The sequence below is a fragment of the Falco peregrinus genome, chromosome 3, assembly GCF_023634155.1.
Source record: "Falco peregrinus isolate bFalPer1 chromosome 3, bFalPer1.pri, whole genome shotgun sequence".
NCBI lineage: Eukaryota > Metazoa > Chordata > Aves > Falconiformes > Falconidae > Falco > Falco peregrinus.
In genome coordinates, this window is record NC_073723.1 from 13259533 (window position 1) to 13279470 (window position 19938).

At 45.5% G+C, this 19938-nt stretch overlaps 2 protein-coding genes across 2 annotated transcripts; both read right to left on the reverse strand.

Moving 5' to 3' along the window:
- Window positions 1–1383: 1383 nt before the first annotated feature.
- Window positions 1384–6857, reverse strand: LOC101917158 (lymphocyte antigen 6E-like). The gene is made up of 3 exons (XM_005235799.3): window positions 6640–6857; window positions 2678–2797; window positions 1384–2026 (listed from the first exon to the last, which is right to left on the reverse strand). The coding sequence occupies exons 1-3, from the start codon at window positions 6689–6691 to the stop codon at window positions 1818–1820; spliced, it is 381 nt and encodes a 126-aa protein (XP_005235856.1). The 5' UTR covers window positions 6692–6857; the 3' UTR covers window positions 1384–1817.
- Window positions 6858–10304: 3447 nt separating this feature from the next.
- Window positions 10305–14060, reverse strand: LOC101917336 (lymphocyte antigen 6E-like). The gene is made up of 3 exons (XM_005235800.4): window positions 14003–14060; window positions 11349–11468; window positions 10305–10747 (listed from the first exon to the last, which is right to left on the reverse strand). The coding sequence occupies exons 1-3, from the start codon at window positions 14052–14054 to the stop codon at window positions 10539–10541; spliced, it is 381 nt and encodes a 126-aa protein (XP_005235857.1). The 5' UTR covers window positions 14055–14060; the 3' UTR covers window positions 10305–10538.
- Window positions 14061–19938: the final 5878 nt, after the last annotated feature.

Below are 19938 nucleotides of genomic sequence, written 5' to 3' on the forward strand. Positions count from 1 at the left end.
CCACCTTATGATCTGGGTGTGGAGCAGAGTATGGCTATCCAAGACCACAGTACAGTTCTTGGCTCATTCCAGGTGTTCAAATATGTGTGCCACTTGAATATCTCCAATTCTGGCAGGAGGGGAAGAAAGTTGAACGGAGTAGATTGGGCAGAAGACTGGAGCCAGCTCAGCTGGGGGATGGCAGTGCAATAGAAACTGTGGGGACAGTGGAGAATCTGATGGCTAAAGATGGAATATCCTTGGGCAACCTTGCATTTGCACTGAGGAGGAAAAAGATGAAGTGAGGCTGTAGCAAGAAAATAGAGGTTGGAAGTAAAGCCCAGACTAAGACTGGATGAAGAAGCCAACTAGGAAGGTTGGGAGAGAAGACAGTCAGGGATTGCATAGCTGGGGGTAGGATGTGGATGGGAGAAATGGCTCACAAGAAGGGATAAGAGCAGGTGAGGGTGAGCTGGAGCAATGAGACCACATTTCATTTACAAACCTGTTAAAAAGATCCAGCTGTTTCTGAGTGTTGCTGTTCCTCTGCTCTCGGCAAATGCCCAGCAGTGAGCAAAGCATAGAGCTGCTCTCCCTATGCGATGAGTCTACAGAGAGAAAACCAGCTGGGTGAGCTGCACCCAACTAATTACCCTGGGAGATCTTCCTTGGGGTAATCCTAGTGGAGAACTTCTTCAGCTCAGGAGAAAGCATCTCAGCCTCCTGTGACTCACTACGGAAGGGCATGAGTGAGCAAATCTCCCATTCCTAAGATTATCCACAAGGAAGATCAGTGCAGGGGAATGAGCTCCTTCAATTTTAACCATGAGAGGAAACTTGACTAGCAAACATAAAAGATTTATTTTCAAAGTTAATATTTGGTCAAAGATGAAGCTGAAATATCCAGATGCCAGCAGACACACGGTAGAAGCCATCTGTCTTTTCTGATGATTTTTCTTTAAGCACCATGCAAGATACTTTTTTCCTCTTTCAAAATAATCCGTAATGCTTATAAAGCAATTTCCGCTGGAAGACCTTAAATCAGTTTAAAGTAAACTTAATGCTCAAGATCCCTTCACATTGGGTCCTGCCTTGTCCCCTCTGTTTGCCTGCTGGAGAGCTCAACAGCCATTTCCTTTCAGCCAGCTGACCCAGAAGAGAAATTGAAAGCAAGTTAAAGAGAATACAGTTTACTCTGAAATGGAGTCACAAAAATGACACTTCTGCCATTGCAGGGGAAAAAAAAAAATAAATCTGGGAGAGACTTCCTGAAGTGAATGCAAAGCAATGGCAATATATTTCAGTGTTATTTCAATTCAACTTGCAGACCAACGCCTCCACTTTTGTTGCTGCTAACATGGATGCATCCAGCCGCTACATGCGATGTACCATACCACACAGTCATACAATAGAATAAAATAGCACTTTATTGTGCCCAGTTTCTGTTTAACAACTGTAATATTAAAGGCTTCCTCAGAGTAAAATGATACAGAACAGAAAATGGTATAAAGAGAAAAATGACACAAAAGAATGGCAGGGATAAAATGAAGGGGGAAAAAATGCAAGGAGTTAAAAAGGCCAGTAGTAGGAGAGATGGTGACTATATGGTGCCCTTCTGCAAGTGCAGGGCTCCGTATCATGCTTTTCTCTTCCAAACACCATTTTGAGGTAGAGCTGTGCTCTTACGCATTGTTATCAGAGTAAAGAAAAAGCAAAAATATTTGCTGATGAGATGTGACCTTCCAGGTAGGAGAAGCAGGGCAGCATTCACACTGTACAGATGAGAATTTGATTCCTTGCAATACAAGCCCAAGCAGCTACATTTCCCCCCAGCCCCTTTAAAAACCCAGCCGGAGGATGCAGGTGAGACTGGCCAAGATGCCCAGAGCTATAATAGTGTAGCTGGTTTTCACACTGCTGGCACCACTGATGTTGCACAAGGAAGTCTCGCAGCAGCTGGTAGCAACACCAGCTATGCCAATATTCACGTCAATTGTTGGGCAAAATGCAGAACATTTCTTGGTAATACGCTGGTTACGGTTATCGCCTGAAGTGGGACAGAGAGAAAAGAGAAAAGTCAGTTTCTTTATCTTGTAGAGTTTTTACATACTTCAATGATAGGCTGGCTGTGCAACATCCAGTGGGAATATGTTGTTCTGTACTTAATGCTGTTGGTTTTCCCTTGCGCTTCCTCACACTATGTCAATATTTGCATATATGTGACCTATGGAGACCATCTCCAGGCCTTACTACACCTCTGTTGTTTTCAGGGCCAGCTGAGTGCAACCTAGGGCAAGATTCTGGAGATCTAATGCATTTGTACAGTGCAAGATTGCAAGACATAATCGTCACCATGCCTTGGGATTGCTCCTTCCACACTACCTGGCCCTTTCCAATTCCACCACCTCATGAGCATATATTTAATCTTGGAGATGAGGCAAGCGATTTGTGCAGAGGAATCTCCTCTCTTCCCATGTCTCCCTTTCCTGAGTGCATTTAATCAGCAGTGCGGTAATGTTACAATATATTGCAACAGAGATGGGCTATGCTGAGCTCCCAGCTGCTGCAAGGTTTGCCCTCTGTGTGCTACAATCCTCATTAATTCTTTCCCTACACATCCTGGTAGGAGGAGGCTCTACAGTCAGCCTAACCTGAACTCCATCTTGTCATCAGAGCCTTAGAAAAGCTTCACACTCACCAAGTCCCGTGGTAGAATACGTTGTGAGACAGTACTTCTCATGTTCAGAGCATGTGGTTGTACTGAGACAATGCATATTGGAGGATGCATCTTTGCATGTGAAACACATCAAGGAGAAAGCTGCAAAAGAAGCACACAACACACATCAATCACCTCTAGAAATATCTGTAGAAGCACAAAACTGGTGGTGCTGGTCCAGATGGAAGATCTGTCAAGCCCAGCAGTCAGAAGCAAAAAAACTCCTGAGTGTGTGAAACTTGGCCCCAGCGACTCTCCTGGACCCATATTACTTTAAGCTCAGATTCCTGACACTGGTGTGGTTTGTTCATTTAGTAAGCCTCAAGGGACCTCCCTTTTGGATGTTAATACTTGAGTCTCCCTTGAATCCATTTAAACATCTCACATTCCCAGTGTGCTTTTGCCAAGAGCACCCCGGTCTACTACCACTTGCAGCTTGAAGCTCTTGTGGTTTCTTTCCAACCTGGCTCCTCCAAGTCTTGGTTGCTGGCCACTAGTTCTTGTATGGAAAGAGACCTATGGATTGGATGGAGCTTTGAGCAAACTGTTCTAGTGGAAGGTGGCCTTGCACATAACAGGGGGTTGGAACTAGGTGATCTTTAAGGTCCCTTCCAACTCAAACCATTCTATGATTCTACGATTCCTGTCCACACTCTTTCACATCCTCAAGTCAGCTGAAGTGTCCTGGCTTACACACCCTTTCAAGGAGCACACAAACCAACAGTGAACTATTTAACAAATATTTTTGAATACAGAAAGGGAGATACACACCTGTTGAGTAACCCCCCTGGCTGTACTAGGCATGAATATTTTGCTGCATGCCCCTCCAACATATCTCAAATGAGGGACAAGTGACCTAGATCTGCTTCTTAGTGTTTGCTGGAAAGATGGATGCATTTGGCTGGTTCACTTTTAGAGCTCTCTTGTGTCAGGAGGCAATCTTGGACCTGTAGAAGGCAGGGCTTAGCAAACTGCCCCCTTGGCTGCAGCAGATTCCTTTTTACAGCCGTTCACGGGTGATGACTGAGTCACACTACAAAATGTGTACATCTGTAACATTGCATCTGCAAAGCGCTGTGCTAATACAAACGAATGAGAACAGCTTGCACTTCAGTAAGCCAAAGCAGTCATTCATAGCAAAGAGATCCTTGGGGAAGGTTTCATTGCATGATAAGGGGAATTTCCTACTCATCTGTTTATCTCGAGCAAACACTCCAGCAGTAATGTCACCCACCAGGAATTAGACTCACTCTCCTCATTTCCAGGATGTCCGTATATATGGCCGGTTAATACCCATCTTATTCTTGTCCTTTAGCTTTGCCTTCCTTGTTCTTCGTCTCCCTCTCCCTTCTTCTCTTTTGTTCAAGCTTCTTTTCTGTTTTTAGTGCCTTTGCCAGCAATGTCCCAACCTCATTGCTGCCCTTGTTTGGCCTTAGACAAGCTCATCTAACTCAAACAGGATCTCTGCTCCTTAACATCCTACTAGCCCAGACCTGGCCGCAGCTCAGACTGTGACCCCAGGTGACCAGGATCACTGTATTTCATAGGAAGCCACAAAAATGCTTTTTAGGGTACTATTCATCCTTTTGTGTCTCTGTGGAAACTGTCTTCTCTTCCTGGTCCAGCTAACAGCCCCTTCTCCCTTTCCATGGCCACCCAGCACTGACCTTCACTTTCCTCTTGTAGCCTGTAGCCCTTAGAGTTCCTACTGTCCCTTTTCCCTCTCCCTGGAGAGCAGCTGGCAGAGCACACAGAGGCCAGGCAACTGGGCTTGCAGTGACTCACATCCCATCTCCCTGTGTTCCCATGCTCAACGCCCTTATGATTGATTGTCAAAGCCTCAGACCTGGTACCTGGCTCGTCCCGACATGATACCCAGACTATTGAAATTTGCTTCCTACCTTGCTCATTTTCATCTCCAGAACCTTTCAGCTGTCCTGCCTTTCTCTTGCATTCATCATTGTCCTGACACTGCAGGCTAATTTTTTTTTCTTTTTTTTTCCCAAGGCTGGGACCCTCCTTCAGAGCATCTCCACACAAAGTGGTATGGTTTCATTCTCTTTTCTTGTGCAAACCCTGTATAGGTACATTTCTGCTCCACCCCGCTGGGAACCACCCTTTCCTCCCAGAATAACCGTACGCTAGAGCAGAGTCCCCAGACTGGGTTTTCCAGACATGTAGCTCATTTTATCCCTTAATTAATGCAGCTTCTTTAATCAAGCCCATTCCAAAGAAAAACTTCCTGAACCTATGCAGGAAACAGTGGAGCTTGTTGCATGTGCAAGTGTTGTTTCATCACAACCTCCCAAAGCTGCTAATTTCAGATTCCAGTTGCCTTGGGACCCTTCTAGCTGGGGGGTGGGGGAAAGCACCCTGCAAGGTTGATTTTGCCAACCTCTCTCTGTTCTCAAGAGGTTTCTCTCTCACCATTTACTATGTAGGACCTTGGAGGCACAGGGGCTCCTAACCTGGGAGCTAAGACCCTGAAGTCAGGTAGAACAATTTTCCTCATGCTACTGAAAAACACTTCTGGTTTTATTGTGCCTGTTGAAATATCTGTTGCAATGAGGGCTAAGTGGGGAAGGGAACAGTATTTCTTTTCAAGTGTGCCCCACTCAGGATGCAAACCCGGGGTTAAACCAGGCTGCCTTTGGAGGTCTCCTGACTGCAGCCAGCAAGACTCTTCCCTGATTGAAAAAGAACATTCCTCAAGGAAGATTTTCATGTGAATAATTCCAGCCACCCAGATAAACAACTTACATGGGTAAAGGATTAGCAAGTGCAAGTACTGGCAGATGCAGGATTTACACCATTAAAATCAGTCAGGTCCAGGATTAACTGGAACAGCAACCAGCCTTCTGGCTAGATTGCACAGCGAAGCAGCACTGTGTATGTGTTAATTTTCACTGACTCCTTTGATAAGTTTGCTGTCTCATTACCTGATCTTTTTAAAAAATGTGATTACAGTTGATAAGCTGCAGGAAAGAATCATTTTATGTATTGCCCTCAACTTTCTCAAACCCATTGAGCACAATGGTTTAGCACATGCCAAGGTTAAAGCCTGTGAAGTCCCATAGCAAGAATATTTACAGCTTCAAATTAAGCATGAGCCTAAATGCTCTGCTAGATCAGGACCAGAATGGCTAGTAATTTGCAGGTAAAACCCTACAGTAGAACCTGAGAAAATTTCAGTTTGCAATAATGCAAAAGCCCCCTGAGCTGTTCCTTGCCTGACCCACAGCCCACCCCTGTGCAAACAGGACCTCTCCCAGTGGCACAGGCAACGATCTTTGGTAGAGCCCAATCAGGCTAAGTAAAAGCACAGGTTCCCAGTGCACCCTTCCCAAAAAATACAGTTATCAGAATGAGAATAGGACCCTACAACTCCAGCCCAGACCTGGGATCAACATCAGCAAAGTTGCACCTCAAAGCAACAAGCTGCCAGAAGGAGCCAGAGCATCTTCTTGTGGTGTGACATCTCTGACAATTTAGGCAGTGGTGATTTGTAATTGCAAGCAATAAACAAGCAAGTGAATAAAAAATAATCAGGCTATAGTTAGTTATATGTCAGATCTGCAGCTTTATTGCACATACTGCCCTCTCCCTGTCCAGCTCTGTATATCCCTCAGCTAACTCCCTTCTCATGGAGCTGCACCAAGGGCTCCCAGCTGCCTACACTGAGCCACTCGAGAGCTGGGCTGGGACTGCATGAGTCAAGTGAGTTGGGTATCTTATCCCCTACCTCAGCTCCTCAGCTTCCTTCCAACTTCTGTTGGGGATACGTCCCTTGCCTTCTTATCCTGAGGACTGTGATGCTGTCTAGACCCTAATGACCCTTCAGCTTTACCATTCATGCTGCAAAACGCCCTTGTCATCCTGCAATATCAAAGACATGCCCCAGCTCTGGGGGTCTTCCTAGTGCAAAGCAATCCTTGGAGACTCACCACTCTCCGTGCACAGGGCTATGACGAGCACGACAAGAAGAGAAGTCTTCATCCTTTATAGGTCTTGCAGCCTCCAAAACAAGGAGAACTCACCCAGGGCAGGTTTTATAGCTCCACAGTGTTTGCTTTGATGCTAGGATAATAACTATAGGGTTGCTGTGTCAGACGGGGTAATTGAGACTAACGTGTCAGTGCTTGTGTGTGGAAGTATGCTTCTCTGGAAACAGGCATACATTCCTCCCCACTTTTCTTTTCCTAGTTGTTTCACAATGCAGCTTGTTCATCTGGTATTAAGAATGCAACAGTTTCTAATTCTGGATAAGTGGAGGAAAAGGAAAAGACAAAAACAAAACAGTGTCCATGTGAGAAGAGGAATGTTTTCTTTCCAGGCCAGCCTAGGTCTCAGAACAGACTGCATCCTTAAAGATCATGTACTCCCACACTGTTTTAGTGCATATGTAAATTCGTTGAATTTAAAATTGAAATCAGGATTGAAACTTCTACAAAATGTCTCCCAGGATTGTCAATACAGCTAGATCAGAAGAGCAGTATCCTTCCACTGCATTTCATAGGGGACCAGACATCATTTTCTGTGGGCCTTTTTAAGACAGAAGTTCAAAATCATAAATGTTTCTGTTAAAAAAAAATGGATGCTTTATATGAGGGAAAATGTTGTCTTATTAGAAAATAAATTCCACTGAGCAATGAGAATGACCACTTAAATTAAAAAATAGAAATAACACCCCCTCCCATCACATTGAACAAGCTGTGATTTTTTTTCACAGATTACAAAAAATAAATGTCAGGGAGGAAATAACCAAACCAGTTAAAGCATGGAGAATGAGGGATTGCCTGATAAAAGACTCATTAAGCCTTCAGAAAAAAAAAAAAATTATAGCCAGCCAAAATTCTGTGAAATGCCAAATAGGAGTACTCCACTGGATTTCCATACGGTGCTCTTTATTCCTTCTTTTTTATCATGTTTCATCCTACCTCCCTGCATAAAAATCGGAATCTTTCCTATCTTCTGATCGCTGTTGCCTTTTCCTCCCACAGTTTTCTTTCTGCAGTCTGGTCATGGGGGTGGAGGCACAGTCCCAGAAATAGTCCAGCTGGATCCCTTTCACATGACACTCAGAGCTGCAGGAGCAACCTGCATGCCCCAAGCCTCTGCCAGTGACTCTGCCGCTTGCTGCTCTCCATCTGTTTTGTTTCCTTTTTTTCTTAATCTCAAAGTTGCTTAGATTTCCATCTCCCATTAAAAATTTGGGCTTCAAATATGACCCACCTACAGTCATTAATCTCATTGAAAAGGCACGCCTCGCTCTTGAGGTGATGTAAGTCTTTCCAACACCTCTAAATTGGACATATAAATATTGTTAGTATGGAGACCTGTGTGACTAAGGTGAGGAAATTTCTGCTTTCTCAATAGGTAGGTCACGAAACTCAGTTGGAACAGAGGTGGCAATTAACCAAGAGAGCTCAAAGGAGGGGAGCTGTTTGGCTTCACAAGGCACCAGGCAGGAGCAAAACAGAAGCTGGCACCCTCCATACCAGGTAGTGCAACCCTCTACTGTCAAATACTTTCTTCTCCCCACTCCAGAAGAGGTTTCATGAATCTTTATTGGAAAATCAACTTTTATTTCTGACTGTTTTGGGTAATAGCAGCAAAGGGGGCTCTAGTCACAAGGTGATGCCATTCTGCAGCCGGTACGTTGTGCTGCAGAGGCAGCCCACACTCAGATTTATTTCAGCCAACAGCATCCATTAACAGGTACAGAAATAGCAGCTCATCCAAGCACTCCCCCCCCATCCCCGCCTCAGTAGTCTCATCCAAGCAAAACCTAAAATATCTCTTGTCTCCTAGAAGCTGCTGAGATTTTGAAACAGCAAGGCTGTATTTCGTAAAGGAATTATTGCAGGATTTCTGACAGTGAAATTTTCCATTAGATGGTCCTGCACTCTTCCAACTGGTCCCATATGTCCCTCTGATACTAGTGTTATCTTTGTCCCTCACCAGTGCCAGGTGAGAGAAATTGAAAAAGACTTAGAAGGGTAGAAAGGACAGGGATGATTAGGACACCAGAGGGACCAAAGCAAAGGAGAAGATAATATTGCAGTTTACAAGTATTTGGAAGTTAGGAACTTTAAGAAGATTTTGGAAAGAGTAACAGGGTGTTTAGCTGGAATTGGAGGGTGGGGTGGAAAGACATACTTCCCTTCACACAGATGCTGAGTGGAGAAGGAAGGAGAGTGTTTTCATTCATCTTGTTCTAAACCTGGTTGAAATTGTCACATGAGAAGGACAAATGATTTCTTTATTTTAGTGAAAACATGTAGTTTTCATGAAACAAAAGCTGAAATTTAAAAGTAACTGTGTAATTCAGATTTTTTTTGCTAAACGTGGATTTTCAAGTTGGCCAAAAGCTTTGAGAATCATTTCAGAAATTATTGTGAATAACATATAGAAGAAGTGGTTACAAACCAGTGCAAAAATCCAAGTTTCTGTTGGTCCCTCAGCACAGAAATGCTACAACGCTACCATTCTTCAGTTAGCCCATCTCATATTTAAATAAATGCCAGAACACTCTCCTTGCCCAGAAATTAAATCTTTATAGGATGACTGAACCTAATCACATCTTCACAGCCTTCAGCCAGCACTGCGGTTTCTCCCCGTTGCACAGAAACACACGTGCTCCTCAGCCTTGTCTGGAGTGCTGGTTGAGCAGGACTCCTGTCAAATCCAGCTGGGCTGCAAATATGAGGTCTTTTTTTTCAGGTGCCCCTTTACACAGGCCCTCCCAAAACATAGCACTGCACTTGTAAGCTGCTTGTCCAGTTCCAAGAGTGGATGTATTTTGCCCATTTCAGCTACAGTTCCACTCCTCCAAGAGCTGCAGGGCATCTCCACCCTCAAGAACTGCAGGAGATCTCCTCCCCAAGAGCTGTGGGGCATCTCCACCCCATCTCCTCCATCTCCAAGCCCAGAAATGCAGCAGTGACAGAGGAAAGAGAAGGAGCAGAGACCTCCCCAACAGATCAGACACGGGTCACCTCTGCCAGGCTCTTTCTGCTCGTTTCCCCTGTCCCTGCTGGGAAGTCATGAGCAATCACTCAGACAAGCAGCATCTTTTCTAGGCAGGCACAGAGGTCCCTTTTCCATTAGGACAGATTCCAGCATCATCCTCATCTTGGAGATCTATAGCATCTTAGGGTGGGGCCTTTACCTATTCTAAAAGCTGAAACCACCCACCCTGCAGAGATCACATGAGAACTTTGCAGCACTACCAGAAGCACAACCAGTACCTGCCAAACCCCCAGCCTTGGGTGTCAGCCGTTACAAAAACAATTCTTGCTGTTGCTTGCAATGGGAACCACATGAACATCTTTGACCTTTCCAGACTGACACCTTGATTCGTTAGCACTGAGTGATCAGGCAGAACATCTGGCTTTATGGAGTGTCTGCCTTGAGCTGCTGGATGCATCTGAGTCAATTGAGAAAAGTAGCCAGGAGAAGACTCCCAGGCACTAAAAAGAGGAATTCAATGTGAAGTAGAGATTCAGACAACAGCCTTTTCTGGCAGAGCTGTTTTCTCAGGCTGATCTTAGTGTGGATATAGCAAATACACTCTAGAATAACATAAATCTTTATTTTGCCTGACAATTGTCACACACATGCTATCAAAAGAGCTTTCCCAGGGAAAATCAGTACAAAACAACAAATAATACAGGAGAAAAAATAGGAGCTATACTGCTGTGCCATTTTGTGGATGGGATCTGAAGCAATATCTTGGAAAAAACAGGGTACCATAGACCCTGTTGGAGACACTTGACAGAGGATGTTGGTTTCTCAGTTAGGGAATACCTTGTTGGGTCGTCACATCTTCTTCCACACCTCATCACAATCCTGCCCTGATGACACAGATCAGGCTGGCCACAACTCCCAGGAACATTACAGCATAGCTGATTTTTATGCTGTTGGCACCACTGAAATTGCACAGGGAGGTACTACAGCATTTGGTAGAATAAGCTGCCATACCGAAGTTCACATTCGTCTCAGGGCAGTCTACAGAACATTTCTTGGTGATGCGGTGTCCGATGTCCTTGCCTGGATGGAGAATAGATAAGAAAGGAGAACTGTGATTTAAGATTCTTTTGCAAGAGCTGACCAGAGAACAATAGGAGGAGGTGTATTGCACTATGCCTAATTTGCAGTGCAGCAATAACAGCTATCAGCAGATTTGATGACGGCTGGGTGAGTATCCACACAACCTGGATCAAATGCATGACACTAGAAAGTCCTGGAAGCACACCATGCTTCCTATGGGACAGCAAAAAATCACTGCCAATGCATTTTTGGTTTCTAAACTCCATTATTTACACACAAACCCTTTCCATCCTCTATCACGAAGCATGTGTGTGAGCTCTCAGATGAAGCAACAGGGTCTGCTCATGAAAATCTGTGTGCTCCAGCCAGCCCTGCCACAAGGTGGTGAGGAATGTACCCCAGGTGGTGGATCACAGAGCACTGCTGAGGGATTCACACCTGCTGCGATTCTTAAACCTCAGTGGTTGACTCTTTCCAACGAGACCAACTAGTGCCCTAAAAAATCTATTGCCCATCAGTGTCTTTGGAGGGAAAAAAGGAGGAGAAAAAGAAGAAAAAAAAAAAGCCAAAAAAAGCGCCTTGACATATTGCTGGTACTCACCAAACCCAGCAGAGCTGTATGTGGTTACACAGTATTTCTCATGGTCTTCACACTTATAGGTTTTAAGGCAGTTCCAGTTGGAGTGCTCGTTGTCACATGTGTAGCAAAACAGTGAGGAAGCTGGAAAAAGCGCACATGACACCTGTTAATGGTTTCTAGCAATGTCCTCCTGGGAAGAAAGTGTCAAAAGCCATGTCCCTTCTTGGAAAATACAAGGTGAAAAATATGTTACGAACAAGTTTTCACAGCAAGTGAAATAAGAGGTTGGGTTTGATTAATGAAGCTGAAAAAGGAAACAACCAGAACAAAACAATTTCCTTTCTTTACTTGAGATTTTCAGTGATTAAATTTGAAAACACGTTCTTCAGCTTGAGCAGCACTCTCAGGTGACCTTTCTTTCTCACCCAGGTCCACATTGGCCTGGTTGACAGCCAACCTGCAAAAGCAGAACTCACGACCTGCCCAGCTGGGTCTAGTATAGTTCTGGCAAGGAGAGGATGAACTGGCACTGTTCTCAGGTGAGAGCTTAGTTTTTTAGTATTTTCAGACTGCATCTGCAAAACACCGTACAGACATGAATTAATTAGAGCCTACGACACCCCTGTGAGCTAAATTACTGAGCATGAAGCCACATTAAAGGGAGTTCCCTGGAAGAGGTTGCTCTGGACAATAGAGAGATTATTTCTACCAGCGCCTGGAACAACATGTTCTCAGTGATATTATTAGCAGGGCTGAGCCAGCTCTATCACAAAGCCAGAAGGAGATGGGAAATGCATTTCTGAGCAAAACTGAAAGAAATTGAGTCAAACTTCCAGGCTGGCCAGCAGGCCATGCTAGAAACATATGCATGTGCCATCTCATTCCCTGGAGGTGGATTCACAATTGATGGAAGCTGTTTCTCTCCTGTGCAGAGTCCCATGAAGTGCTCCTCATGTCTGAGCAGGGGTGACAGAGGCAGCTGAGCTGCTCTCAGGGAAGCCTGCTCCGTTGTCACCAGTGGTGGACAGCTCTTGGCTGTAGGTGACCAAATTGCACACCAGGGTCCTCCATTGTTAGGCCGTAATTTTGCTTGTTCAGCTCCTCTTGGCCTTCTTAACCTAGGAAGGCTCTCATTTCTGCACAGAATAGCCCCTTTCAATTGAATTTGTACCCATTTTCCACAACGAAACTCCTCTCAGGGAGTCTCCAAAGCCCAGCTTCTGCTGATTTACATTCATCTCTGAAGTTGAACCTGCCTGTGACGCTTGGTTAGACAATTCCAGAAGCAGTCTTAAAAGAGAATTAAAAGCCATTTTATGCCCTAACTGCCCCAGGTAGGTGAATAAAAGGCCTCCCCTCTGTGATGTGGGGAGCTCAGGTGCCTTGGGTACAGCTCTGCGTGCCTCAGCATATGACTGACCATCTTGCTCTGAAACCTACGCAGTTGCTCTTTTCCTAGTGTCAGGTGTTGCAAGCGCAGGTGTTCTCCAAAACAGCAGATAAAAACATTCTTGTGGCATCCTGGTTTTAATTTCTCTTTAACTGACTACTCAAGACCTGCTGTTTCTCCACCACTTGCATAAGTCAAGCCTCTCACCTCTCCAGTGGAGGTTCACCAACCAGAGCTGTGGGCTACCATTCTTCTGCAGACCATGGCAAAGCAATCCCAGCCACGCTGCCTAGCAAGTGTTACGGCACTTTACAGACCCTGTAGCTCTCTCTGATCTGCTTTTCTTCCAAATCTCACAAAGCTGTTCAAACCACTTCCTGATGCAGTAGGAGCCCAGACCCCAGCATGTGTGCAAAAGCAACTGAAGTGAACTCACGTTCACCGACTGATGCAAGGAAAATCTCTCCCAGTCGGGAAACAATAACAGCTTAAACCATTGTAACTGTTATAAAGCCTTCCCTGCCTCTGGCCTCCACCCTCCATTAGCTCTAGTTTTGCAAATGCAGCCAGAAATAGCCTTAACGGTGCAAAAAGGCTTGCAGGACTCCTTGGGATTTCAAATCCATGCACAGCGCCAATGTTTCTCAACTGCACATTCCTATGTAGTCACATCTGCACCTCCTTTTGAAAGTCAAGCACAGAGCATTGTGGACCCCCATTACAAACACATTCACTCCCAGACACTTAAAAAAGCTCTTCAAACCTACGAGCAAAGGGCTCTTAGGCTTTCAAATACTTGCCAGCAACCTAGTTTCTTGACTGTAATGTCATTGTGTGATATAAAGTGAAACACTGGCAGAAGATGTCATGTCAATACCAGCTGTATTTACCTTTATCAACAACTCCTCAAGTTTCATTCAGGAGCAAAAATAAAACCAAAGGCAAAGCAGTGAGTCCAGCCAAATTCCTATCAGCATTTTTCAGTCCACATGTCTATCTTCAGGTGTGAGTGGTCAGAGCTTGCTACTTGGAGGTGTGAAAAACCAGGGCAGTTAGCTCATCTTCTTTGGGTTATGGGTACCTCAACAAAACGCACTCAGAAGCTAAAGCTCAACCACACTAAATATTGCTCGATGCAGCTGATGCCAAAGAAAACCTGCACTACCAAGACCTCACCAATTGCAATAAAAGCTGTCAAACATTCGTGTCCCTGCGTTATCTCTGATTTCTCTTCTGGCATTTTCATCCTCTCCATCTGGCTCTCCCAGCCTTTGCAAAGCCTTACCTCGCTCGGCACATAGGGCTGTCACCAGCAGGGCAATCAGAAAAGTCTTCATGGTTGTTGTGCCCTCAGCACCTGAACAATGTGGAATGGTGCACCACGGTAAGGTTTTATACTGGGACTGCGTTTACTTTGACTTCCTTTGATTACAGTAATTTGAGGTTTTGGGAGTGACAGCACATAAGATGTGCTCAGTGATGGGTGTGTTTGTGTGTAGGAACCTATTATGAGGCTCCAGGTAGCAATTTTTTTTGCATCTTATTCAGATCCAATCTTTTTTTCCAAGGCCTACTCCTGCTGACCATGTCCACATTGCTAATTTGGGGAACAATTTATCTGATTCAAACATGGGAGTCCCTCCTTATCCTGTTGGGCTGAACTGCAAAACTTGGAGCAAAGCAGAGGCAGCTGCACCAGTCTGGTATGGCTTATCACTTGCAAGATAGTAGGTGTCATCTGACATTCGCCATATTTTCTCTCTGGTCTCTATATATGAGCGCTTCATATCTGTGGGAAGTGGGAGAGCAGGCAATAAAGAAATTTTTTTTGCTGGATTGCCTGCAATCATTCAGAATTATTTCACTTTTACTAAGGAACGTGCTTTAAGCAGAAATCCAGCTTGCATCATTCCTGCAACAACACTATTTGTGCCTTGAGGACTGTCACTCAGAGGCTCCCATGGTCCAGGCAGGGACAGGATCTGATGCTTTTGTTTTGCTCTGCTTCTCTGTCCTCCAGAAGCATCCAGGGTTTCCAAGTGACAATGTTTGTTGCTACCTGTAGACCAACTCTGAACTCTGTCAGGTTTTTCCAGTCCCTCATGACCTTTCCAGTCCTTCTGGACTTCCTCCTTCTGCTCCCACAACTACTTCATCACCTCTTGCCAAATGATTCAGGATGCAGCAGAAGCACAAAGTGCATGGAAATGGCTGCAGGAGTTAAGCTCCAAATGGGAGCAAAAATAACTGAAAAATAAAACAAGTCCTGGTCAAAAGACATCTCAGCAGACCAGGACCTACCATCTTTAGAGAGAGAAATGACCAAGGGGAGCTCAGAGTCAAGGTTTGTAAGGTCACAAATGGCATGCAAACAGAATAAAGAACATCCAGTTGCTCTTTGTCTTCCCCAAATTACTCCCCAAGGATTTGGTTCATAGGGTCTTCTGATCACCTGTCTGCAAGATCCTGGGCAGATGGCCCCATGCTCAACCCCTGCGATGAGGCTTTTGCTTCCAGTCATTCTTCCCTCACCCAGTGCCTCCTTTTCTACAGCAGCTTCAGCCCCCAATGTTTTCTATCTCTGCCTGTGCCCAGAGCAGGGTGGAAGAAATGAGTATCCAGTTTTCAAAGTCTTCCACTCTGTTCTTTGGATTTTCCCTGACCTTGAGCATGAATCTTTCATTACCTCCTTTTTTTAGCAAGGATGTGAAAGACCCACGTGACAGCTAATGTAGCAACTGTACTTCGGAAATAATCTGTGAAAAAGTCATACCCTCCAAACAAGACTTCATATAAATACATGCATGAACGAGATCAAGCAGGAAACTTGATCAACTGGGCATGGGAGGAAATAGTAGGTATTATTCTGCATGTTTGTTTTATGTATAATAGCCAGGCTTCTCTCAGCCAGCTGGAGAAATGGAAAACAAAACTTCCTTCCCTCCACCCACATTGAAAATTCAGAAACAAAACTGAATTATGGCACTGAATTCAGCTTATCTTGGAGCCAACCAAGCAGAAAAATGCAGCTCCTCAGCAGAAGGAAGGGAGCAACGCATGAACACAGCCCAAAACAAGAAAGAAGAAAGGCTTTGAAATTAAAACAAATAAATGAACAGTAAATAAATGAGACTGTTAAAGGAAAGTGCAGCTGAATAGAAAATCTGCAAGTGAGAAATGGGCTGTAGGAAGTGGAAATGTGAGAAAGCATTTAAATAGATTAGAGAGAGGGAAGGTTAATAATAATAAACAAGATTAATATTTCACCCAGAACTGGGAAGAGAGAACAAGGGAGCTGAAAAATAGTGGTGTAAAGCAAAATAAATCAAAGCAAACACAAAAAGCTCAGGGGGAAATAATTAAAGACAGAAAAAGTGAGGGTAAGAAGTAAGATGGGATGGGAGGGAAGTTTCGATGCTTCACTGTTTCTTCTATGGTGGCATTACTTAGCACTGTGCAAAACGTACATGTTGCTATATGTAGACACTGTTCAGGTATTAACCACAGCCCTTTAGGGTCTGAAGAACATTTTCTGCAGTTCTCCAAATCCCAGTTTAACCAGTCACTAGTGTCAAACTTTGGGGTGTCCTATGAGACCTGGACGGGGAAAACCCCTGGGGCATCACCTGACCCCTTTTCTTGTGCCCCCGAAGGAGAAGACTGCAAAAGCTTTGGGACCCAGACTGCGGTCTGGCCATGTCCCAAACCCCACTATTCTTGTGTACTGTTGGTATTGCAATCATGCCCAGGGCCACTGCGAGGGCTCTGGGCTCCAACCAGCACCACGGCTGTGGGGTGGGGGATGGGCATCCTTTGAAGTAGAGAGCAGCCCAGTTTTTTTTCAAGCAAGAGGTGAAAAGATCTGGAAGAAAAAACAGAGCAAAGACAACTAGGGTAGTGGGAAGTGCAGATGGTGTCAGGAGAACACCGTGTGGAGGTGTTAAAACTACTTTCCCAGAGACGTAAAAAAAAGAGGAGGGCATTAAAGAGAGGAGGGCAGCAGGATGAATCTTGCTGCTGAAACTGGGCTAGGTGGGTGTTAACCCGATGTCATGAAGGGTATTAAACAGTTAACAGAGCCTGGGAGCGCTAAGGAAGAAACTTTAACCCACTTCAGTCTTGGCAGCCAACAACTTGTGTTTGTGCCAGACCTTGGGAGAGCATTGTACAAGGCCTGTCCCTTTTGTGCAACTGGAGCCAGACCAAGTGTGTTTTCAGCCAGTGATGGAGCAGTGAGGTGGAGCAAACTGCCCGCTCTGGGGACACTTTAATGTCATCTCTCCCCACTTTCCCCTTTTTTTGTTCTGGAAGGTGGCTCCAGTTGCAGCTCCGCTCTATGGTGTAGGGAGGAAACTGTTTCAGATCAGGGTTTTAAGCTGCAGCTTCAACAGGGAAAGGAGATGCCATGGGACAAGGTGAGAAGGCAGCCATGAGTAGTGCTCCCAGTGTCCCTGAGTCACACAGGTGGTGCATGCAGGGCAAGCAGTCCAGCCCAGCCCAGCCCCGGACAGCATCAGGCTGATCTGGTCGTGTCCTCTCCTTCCCTGGCAGGTCAGGGAAGGCTGGGTTTCTTCATCTGGCTGTGCAAGGGCAACAGGGTTAGGTGAGAGACCAGAAGGTGGGAGATCATGGAATCCAGAAACCCCAGGGGAAAAGGAAGAACCGTGTGTCATACTTTGCCCTTTCCACCTAAGGCCTGATTGTTGCAGGCAGCCTGCTCTATTCTTCCCTTTCCTGAAGCACACCTGGATCTGTAGGTGACTTGGTAAACTCCAAACAACAGGACAGAGCTCTCCAGGTCAGCCCCATGGCAGATGACAGAGGCTACCAGACCTCCAGCTAGGAAGGACAGGGGTAGCCCAGACCCACCATGTCTGGCTGAAATACAAGGTGATCCAGGTAGACTTCCATCTCAGTGTGACAGCTGTGATGGTCGCCAGGAGCCTTGGTATCAGTCGCAATGGGTGGCAAACCTGAGTCCTTTGGGGTCACAGCTCCCAGCCAACAGGGAACCAAAGCCATTTTGTCACATTCCCTTAACCTCCAAGGTCCTAAGAGATAATTCAATCCCACCAGCTTGGAGGCTCATGGGGAGATACCAAACAGCATTATCGTACATGGAGTCATCCACTGTGATTCACATGTCTTCCAGTGCCCTGCCTGAAGGGCCAGGTCTGGACTAGATCACCAAACAGGGCATAAGCCCAGCCCCAATGCCATCCATGCCATCAGACCATCAACATGGCTTGGGCACACCCCAACTGGCATTGTCTCAGACAGAGCCCTGACATGGGGATGCTCCTTGCAAGCAACTTGGGTGTAACCACCCTGTTTACAGAGGAACGAGGTTAGAGTTATGGATGTGAATCATCCTTCTTGGAGCCAGGGCCATGGTGTTTTATTCTGTGGTGGCATCTCTGCAGCCAGGGGTGGGGATACTGGGGACCTGTGGGATCTGAAAGAAAAAGGGTGGTGAATGATGTTTGGGAGAAAGAAGAGGTGAGAGAGGAGAATCCAGTACCCTCTTGGGATTCCCTTAAAAGAGTTAATGTCCATGGAGGACACCACTGGCCACAATTGCTTGGGGAGCAATGATCCTCACAGGTTTATTTAAGTTTGCACTTGTTACACAGCTCAGCTGGTAATTCCCACGTCTGTCCTTGCTTTTTCACTGGAAGTGGGAATTTCCTCTTGTCCAAGGTCCAGCTCTCCTGATCCTCTTTCCTGATATGAGCAGTCAATGTGCAGGCACTGAAATGGGACCGTCCCCTCTGCTGTATGTTCACACAGGTGCTGACAAGCAAGGCTCTGATACTTTTTCAGAAATCTTGGGCTATGATAGATATCTGAACCATGCCAACACACTTATGAAAGGCTGATCAAAAGCTTTACCACGGAAGATTTTGGCCAGCCTCTCCAGGAACAAAAGTAGGTGACAGCTATCGTGCTTGTCTTCACAACTGTCTGTCTGATCACTGTGGGGTTTTTGTGTTTCTTTTATGGGTTTTTTTAATTGAAACTTTTAAGATCCTAGAGTTACACAGTGGTGTAGGGAGCAGTCATTTGAACCTGCCAGGCTAGTGATATGTGAGAGAAACTCATGAGAACACAGCTGTGGTAGCAGCTGGCCTTGTGAGAGCCTCCACAGCTGTCCGCAGGGACAAGAAAGCCTTAGTCTGCTCGTCCATTTTGCTTCTGTAAGAAACAAAATTTTCCACTATAAAGGGTAGACACACACACCCTGACCCAGAAGGCAAGGCAACAGTCACAGTTTTCAAAATTGCTTTCCTTCTTTTTTTTTTTTTTTCTTTAAATATTTGCTTTAGGTTCTCGATTCATCTTTTACATGATTGGTATTTCAGGCCCACCAGTGATCCTCTGCACTGAAACCTTATAGCTGAAATTTCCAAGGTTAGGTGAAAGCTGAGATTAAAATGAGAAATATATGTTTCATTATCTGTAGAAAAGCTATGATGAGCTCCACAGACAACCTCTCTACTCTTAATTTGTTTTAGGGTCTCTGGGTCTGATTTTTTACAAGAGGCTCCCAACTGAGAGTGGAAAAACTCAATGAGAGCAGAAAAACTTGGCATATGTGTGGGAAGATCAGGATGTTTCAGTTTCTCTCCTGACCTGCTCCTGCTGACCCAGTCAGGTATGGCATCAAAACTCCAGTTGCATGGTGAGAACAAGAGCTTGGACCATCCCTCCTTACGTCTAGAAACTTGTCACACCTCAGGTAATAGCCGTGCTGAAACCTTCACAAATGCAGCCAAGGAGGGCGAGGAGAGCAGGGCTGTCCCCAGAGGGGAGGCCATGGCAGGCAGAGGAACTACAGGTCAAGGAAATGTCCTGGCAGAAACCATCCCAGCTCGACGGGTGTGTTCAGCAGGGCAGAGAAACAAACAGGATGATATCTGGGAATACAATCATATTCCTCACTGGATGAGAGAAGGGTGTTTTCCCAGGAAGGTTAGTAAAAAATTCGAGGCTGTGTGTTGTTTGGGTTTTCTAAATTGCGGTGATTTTGGAAAAGCAGGGCATGGTTTTGCTGGGGTGTGTTTGCCCTGGTGGTAGGGCAGAAGGAGGGAAAGGCATCTGTCCACCTCAAGAGCATCCCTGCACACTGCAGCTGGGCTTTGGCTTCTCTGACCACATCCCCACTGCTTGGGGGGTACTGTGAGAGCAGCTCACATGCCGTAATTGATCCCATCCACTGGC

Excerpts from the sequence above, each read along its gene's own strand:
- LOC101917158 (XM_005235799.3), bottom strand. The coding sequence starts at position 6,691 with ATGAAGACTTCTCTTCTTGTCGTGCTCGTCATAGCCCTGTGCACGGAG. Across the intron at positions 2,798-6,639 it reads AGCCCTGTGCACGGAGAGTG|CTTTCTCCTTGATGTGTTTC; the intron begins GTGAGTCTCCAA and ends CTTCTTTTGCAG. Across the intron at positions 2,027-2,677 it reads GTATTCTACCACGGGACTTG|GCGATAACCGTAACCAGCGT; the intron begins GTGAGTGTGAAG and ends GTCCCACTTCAG.
- LOC101917336 (XM_005235800.4), bottom strand. The coding sequence starts at position 14,054 with ATGAAGACTTTTCTGATTGCCCTGCTGGTGACAGCCCTATGTGCCGAG. Across the intron at positions 11,469-14,002 it reads AGCCCTATGTGCCGAGCGAG|CTTCCTCACTGTTTTGCTAC; the intron begins GTAAGGCTTTGC and ends CGCTTTTTCCAG. Across the intron at positions 10,748-11,348 it reads ATACAGCTCTGCTGGGTTTG|GCAAGGACATCGGACACCGC; the intron begins GTGAGTACCAGC and ends TTCTCCATCCAG.